This window comes from Salvia splendens, chromosome 16, assembly GCF_004379255.2.
Source record: "Salvia splendens isolate huo1 chromosome 16, SspV2, whole genome shotgun sequence".
Taxonomy (NCBI): Eukaryota; Viridiplantae; Streptophyta; class Magnoliopsida; order Lamiales; family Lamiaceae; genus Salvia; species Salvia splendens.
The window spans coordinates 18723699-18730666 of NC_056047.1; the positions used below are offsets into that span (position 1 = coordinate 18723699).

The window sequence follows — 6968 nt, forward strand, 5'->3', positions numbered from 1 at the left end:
AATGTAAGTTATCATATCAAAATACTTATGTTTTTTTTTCCTTGAAAAACAAGATCAATAATAGTTTACATTTCATGTCTTACTGAAATCTATAAAACATTAATTGAAATGGAAACATTTTACTAATTAAATTGACTTATACAGATGCAACACATGAAGCCCATGCAAGAGACTTTGTTTGGTTATTTTAATTGCAATATGTTTTCATGTTTATTTATTAATAATACATTGTAATTTTGAGCATATTATAAGTTCCATGCCTGGGTTGTCTTTGTCGGTTCTTTCTTGGGTCATAATAATAAAGTTGAACCGCATAAAATATAAATATATTGGGAAGAAATTATAATTTTCGTATGGCTAACCCTAAAACTCTTATCTTTCTCGCTCATGACCCATGCGACCACGCCAGTACCTGGTTGGATCCAGGGCGAAGCTACCCTTTGTATAGATGAGGCAATTGCCCCTCCTCACCCACACAAATCCCTCTATATTTTGATACAGATTTCCAAATATATATCAATTTCTTCACTAAATGCCCCCTTATTAAAATTTATAAAATTACCCTGGATATAATTTTGCCCTCTGTGGCATGATTTTCTAGCTACGCCCCTGGTTGGATCTTATCAATTAGACCAATTCTGTATATGGAAAGTTTTAAGCAAATACTAACCCTAGGCATAATTTTACATATGGACCTCACAATCCACTAAAACTACTTCCATCACATTTACACTCATCTCTCTTACTTTACCAATTGAACATTAAAACTCGTATCCCTTCCAGTTCATCGGTTAATTAAAACCTTTAAGACATAAATAAGAATTATTAGATGCAATTTTGAAAGCTTCAATTTTATGCTGTATATGCCATCTCTCCAGTCAGATCTTTCTAATATTTTTTCGCATCCAAGATTTATTTTTATTATTTTAATAATATTTATTATTTTAAAAAATTTCGTGTTCTATAATAATTTTTGGTATGGTTGTCATTAAATATTTCATTTTGTGATTTCAGGCTATGCATTGTCTTTAAAAATATCATTCCACCTATATTTTATTATTAAAATAATACTATCTCCGACAAAAAAAATCTTAATTAGTTATGAACAGATGACGCGGGTTTAAATGATGATTTGGTAAAGTAATAAAAACATAGAGAAAAAAGTGGTTGAAGTGTTCATAAAAAATATAGACTCACATCACTAAAGAGAGAAAAGTTACTGTAAATAGATAATTTTAGTGGACGACACAAAATAGAAAACACATGACTATATTTTGTGAACAGATGTGCTCTCCCCGTCTGCAAATAGGAGTCTAGTTTTTCTATTTTGGTCCATCCGAAAATAGGAGTCTCGGCTCATAATGACTATAAATGGTAAACATGCCCCACATTCCACTAACTCATCCATAATATTTAAAACTAAATTTTTGGCATATGAATTTAGGTAGTGGTGTTTAGTGAACTAAATTATTAATAGTGAAGTAAGAGACATAATAAAGTAAGAAAGAGAAAGAATGAATAAAGTAATAGAAAGATTTAAAGTAAGAAAGAGAACGTGAGAATAAATAAGATAAATGATAAAGTAGAAGATATAAGAGGATAAAGTAAGAGAGATGCGTGAGTTGATTATTGCCAAAAAAAGTAATCGTGTCACTTAGGCTGTGATGGATGGAGTACTTGATTTATTATGCTTCCAAAGTTCTATGATTATTTTTCTAATATATTTGGAAAATATTGGATTATATAAATGACATAATTTTATTTAGAGTGAACTATAGATTTGGTCCCTGAAATTATAGATTTATTTCATTAGTAGTCCTTGAATTTTAAAAATATCACCTTAGATCCCTGGATTTTGCTATAATCACGCCGGGTCCTTTTTCACTATTCATGGTGATTTTTGGACAAAAATACCTCCAGAGCATTTTATAGCCGGAGGGAAATTTTGTCCATTCATAAAAATGGTATACCTGGGTATTAGGTATGATATATTTTCTCTATCTTTCTCTAGTAGTGAGTTTGATATTTTCTTATACTTTAAATGCCTAAATGATATTTTTCAATTCACTTTTCAATCACTTTACGTCAAATCATATTTGTTCTCTTCCTCATAAATCACATAAGTCCAAAGATATTAGGTTCGAGTCTTCCGTAACGCTACCTTTATATATAAATTCATTTACCCATCCAAAAATAAAATAAAATAAATCACATAAATCCCATAGCGCTACCTTTATATATAAATTCATTTACCCATCTAAACATAAAATAAAATAAATCACATAAATCATAACAAATTTTTTTAAGGTTTTGATTTTCCACAGATTAAAATTTACATGTTAGAACAACCAAATAAATAAAATTAGTGCATTAGTGGTAAATTAACCATTTAATTATATGTCCTTTATATGTGTATCACTATCACTATTAGCTCATCTAGTGTTTGTTTAATAGGCAAGATTTGGAAGATAAATTAAGAAGAAGAAAAAATGCGACCATTTCAAGCGGCCTTCTCGCAGAGGCTATACAGAAACAGACACGAAGTATTGTTGGTTGGTATGGTTGGTTGCAAATCCAATTCCCATTTAAAAAAAAATTGAAAATGTCTTAATTTTCTCTCCCATCGATTTCTAGTGAGAGAAAGCCATCTCAGTAACACTCCGATGGAGAAGGCGATGCGCTTTACCAGCATTTTCACATCGTCATCGGCGTTGCCTGTTGCTTTGCTCATTCTTATGCTTTTGCTCGTCCTAATCCTCATCTTCATAGCCTGCAAGTTCCGACCATGGACCCGCTTCCTCTCCGCCTCCACCGCCGCCGCTCGCCGCCGCGCCCCGGCCTCGATCAGGGTCTGCCTCGGGATTGATCTTATGTGTGTTTTCGGATTTGATTTGTCGGCAAGATTGTATTTTATTTTCCTAATTAGGTTTTTCCATGGGGATTGATTGGTAGTTGTGCTGCTTCGTGATTGGATTTCGATTTTAATTTTTAAGGATTTGCGTTATTTTGCAGATCGGATTGTTTGATTTCATTATGATGCCTCATTTTCCTGTGCTATTGTGTGAATTTGTATTGGCGTGGAGATTTTTTTTAGCTTATTTCACTATGTTCTTGCTTAGGTTCCCCGTTTTCTGATGAATGTGAGTGTTGAAAATGGATCGAGTAATCAGCTCTGATTTTAGGGCAAGTTTTTCACACATTTAAAGTGGATTGTAGTGAGCTTCTGATGTTTTGGGGGTTCATTTACCTTTTTTTCAATTTATGTACTATGGTTAATGTTTTTGCTTTTCTTTCAGCTTAGCACTGGAGTTTAGTCAATTTTTTTTCTAGTTTTCTCTTAAAGTTGAAAATGGATAGTCATGTTTTTTACTCTCATGGTGCTCCGGGTTTGAACTCGATAGAAGTAGAAAGTTCGAAACATTCTATCCTTTCAGTGACTGAGTTATGGATCTGAAATGTCTTGCTGCTTGGCGAAAGCTATGCTAAGTAATTGTTTGTGGATTTGGTTTCATAGTGAATGGCAATTTGAATGCCAAATGGTTGATCTAGATATATGCTATCTGCATTTATTGGCAATTTGATGTTCCTGCTTTCGATTCTTAAGGATCTGTGATTTCTGTTATGTACCCCTTTAACCGTGCTGTTCCAAATGTAGGTTGATGACATTGAACGCCCTCTTGTTTTGGGAGATCTTAGTTCTGTTGAAAGTGACGAGTCTACATTATGCCATCCCATTGAGCAGGCTGGTCGTCAAACTCAGGGTAGTTATACTTCATCACATGCTATTTTGGCAACACCAAAACAAAGGCTCCCATCAGCATCCTCCCAGCTGACCCACGGTAAATAGATTCTACTGCTCTCCTTATTTATAGTTTCCTGTGAATATTAGGAGAAGAAAATCTTACTAATTGCTTGTTCCAGATGATATTATTGTTCTTGACATTCCAAATACTTCAGAGAATCCTTTGGTGGGCCAGACGCTTCAGCATCCTCATGCAACAAGTCTTTTCCCTGAAGATCGGAGAAATGAAAAAAGAGGAGATAATTTTAGCCAGAAATACAGTACAAATTTCAGAGAGCCTATTCCCAATTACACTGCAAACCAGGGTAATACTCTTCTTGTCGATTGCACGATGTTAATATTTTTGACATCTGTTATCTGCTGAATATGTAAAACGTGTGATCATGTTGTCCTCTTAGTAGTGCAGGAAGTATTCTCAAGCTGGAGGTAGTATCTGGCCCTGCTCGTGGGCTTCAGTATTCTGTAAAGTCGACCAACACAACAGAGCTTCCAGTGACTATTGGAAGAGTGTCACCTGGTGATTTAATACTTAAGGATTCGGAGGTCTCTGGAAAGCACGCAATGATAAATTGGAATGCTAATGTAAGTTTTGAACTATAATATGCAATGCTCTATATGCAACTTATCCTTTATGCTATCTAACTTCGGATTGTTGTAGAAATTAAAGTGGGAGCTCGTCGACATGGGTAGCTTGAACGGCACAATGTTGAACTCCCAGGCAGTCCTTCCAGCCCAATCAGGAAATAGGCATTGGAGTAACCCAGTTGAGCTCTCAAGTGGTGACACAGTAACATTTGGCACAAGTTCAAAAATTTCGGTACATAAAAGCAACTTTGTGGAATTTCAGTGCACCCAGTGGGTTACTTTGCTGCGTGATCCCCGTCTACATGTTTGCTGATACTGCAGTTATTGTGTAAAATTCTGATTGCTATTCCCCCGTCTAACGTGACAGGTTAATATTACATCACAAACAGAATGCAAGATCCCTTTCAGGATTGGTATAGCATCGGATCCTATGGCTTTGCGTCGAGGAGGGAAAAAGTTGGCCATGGAAGATGTCTGCTATTGCCAGTGGCCTCTTCATGGACTAGATCAGGTTTTGAACCGTAACCATATCTTAATTGTCGACGTGTGTATCTGAGATGAATAATAGGTTTTTGAATTTTCATTTTGCAGTTTGGGATGTTCGGTATATGTGATGGGCATGGAGGAGCAGATGCGGCCACATCTGTTAGCAAGTTAGTTGTTGACATCTATTATTCTGAAATGGTTGTTTCGTTTTACAAAACCCAGGATAATGTTGATGTTGCAAGACCTTGTTCGACTTCTATATGGACCTAGATTTCACTTCTAATATTCCCATTCTTCGTTGTTAATTCCAAGATTCTTCACCTGCTGCTCTAACACAATACTTACCTAGCTCTGTTTACTATCCAGAATAATGCCTGAAGTAATTACTGGAATCTTGTCAGATTCTTTCAGACGAGAGAAAGTTCTGTCTCAGTGCGACGCTTCTGAGGTCCTCAGAGAAGCATTTTACCAGACAGAGGCGTGCATTAACCATTACTATGAGGTTAATACTCGGAATTCCTTTCCTAGTTTTGGTTTCTTCATAGAAGCTATATAATTTTGACCAGTATATGCTGAATTATATACTGTATAGATTAGGTTGTTTTGGTAATCTAGTAAAAAAAATATGCAGTTCATTGTAGCAGCAAAATGGCACGGCACTGATGTTCCTTATACTGTTGCACATCACTTGGGATATTTGGAAAATTAATATACAATTAATTATTTCAGGGCTGTACTGCGACACTGCTACTGGTGTGGGCTGATGGTCATCAAAATTTCTATGCACAATGTGCAAATGTTGGAGACTCGGCTTGTGTTGCAAAGTAGGTGTTGATATACCAAACTTATTTTGTATTGGATATCTGCAGCATATCATTTCTAAGAAGCTCCATAATCTTTACCCCATTGGTTTAATACTATTGATAGTAATTATCCTCAATTTTCTTATGGAAGACTAACGACTACTATAATGCTAATGCGATAATTTTGTGCAATTTACCATAATTTTGGATTCTTTTAGTACTCCCTCCGTCTCATTCAAGATGTCCACATTATTGAATGACATGGGATTTTAGGTGGAGTAGTTGAGTATGATAATGTATAGTGAAAAAGGTGATTGAATATTTTAATGAGTAGAGATGAGAGGAATTTAATTTTGTGAAATCCGTTTCCCTGCATTTGCCTGATTCAAACTTTATTTTGCCAGTATTGGGGGAAAGCAGATAAAGATGACCGAAGACCACAGGGTAACTAGTCACTCCGAAAGGCTCCGTATTCAGGCAATAGGAACGCCTCTCAGAGATGGGGAAAGTCGGATATGTGGTAAGGTTACAATTTATCACTGATAGTTTCCTCTCAAGTCTCAACTCGTGTGCTCTCATATGTTGGAAAACTGTCTCTATCCAGGTATTAACCTGGCCAGAATGCTCGGAGATAAATTTTTGAAGGAGCAGGATGCTCGCTTCAGCGCAGAACCTTATATTAGTGAAGTTGTATGCATAGACCAATCGAGTGAGGGCTTTGCCCTTCTAGCCAGGTTAGTTTGCTTCTAACGTCAAACAATTCATGAAGTTATTGCTACGTTGTGCTAACGTGATGTGATTTTGTATGCAGTGATGGTTTCTGGGATGTAATTAATATGAAGAAGGCATTTCAGCTCGTGCATCAGGTAAAAATCTATGTGCGAATACCAACCTGGCGCCTCGTTTCTGAACCCTGGATTTCTTTCTTCTTACAGGAAGTGGAGAGGAATGCGATGGAGATAGAGAGCTCAGCGGAGAAGATAGCTAAGTATTTGTTGAGTGAGGCGAGAACACTGCGTACAAAAGATAACACATCGATAATTTTCTTAGATTTTACCAACAGCAGCAGCCATGGCGGATCATGTAAAGCTGACAGCTAGAGATGAAAGAAAATTGTTAGTTAGGCTTCAACTTATACAAACATTCTATTATTTTTGTTTCCATCATTTGAAGGTCAAGTGCAAGTGGGATTTGGTGTCCCCTTTGCTGGTGTTATGCTGAATCTTGATGATAATGTATAGAAATTGTTGCCATGAGCTGATTAATATTAGAATATATTTGTAGTTGAAAAA

At 35.9% G+C, this 6968-nt stretch overlaps 1 protein-coding gene across 3 annotated transcripts; it reads left to right on the plus strand.

Annotated features, from left to right (window-relative positions):
• The first annotated feature begins 2454 nt into the window (after positions 1 to 2454).
• On the plus strand, positions 2455 to 6968 carry LOC121770752 (protein phosphatase 2C 70-like). Of its 3 annotated transcripts, none has more exons than XM_042167520.1 (14): positions 2455 to 2556; positions 2635 to 2849; positions 3656 to 3839; positions 3922 to 4107; positions 4209 to 4384; positions 4461 to 4619; positions 4755 to 4898; positions 4979 to 5040; positions 5240 to 5375; positions 5603 to 5697; positions 6081 to 6196; positions 6281 to 6410; positions 6488 to 6542; positions 6612 to 6968. In XM_042167520.1, the coding sequence occupies exons 1-14, from the start codon at positions 2490 to 2492 to the stop codon at positions 6774 to 6776; spliced, it is 1890 nt and encodes a 629-aa protein (XP_042023454.1). In that variant the 5' UTR covers positions 2455 to 2489; the 3' UTR covers positions 6777 to 6968. The 3 variants fall into 3 exon arrangements, with proteins under 3 accessions (XP_042023454.1, XP_042023455.1, XP_042023456.1); XM_042167521.1 differs by having other exon boundaries at positions 3958 to 4107; XM_042167522.1 differs by having other exon boundaries at positions 2535 to 2552.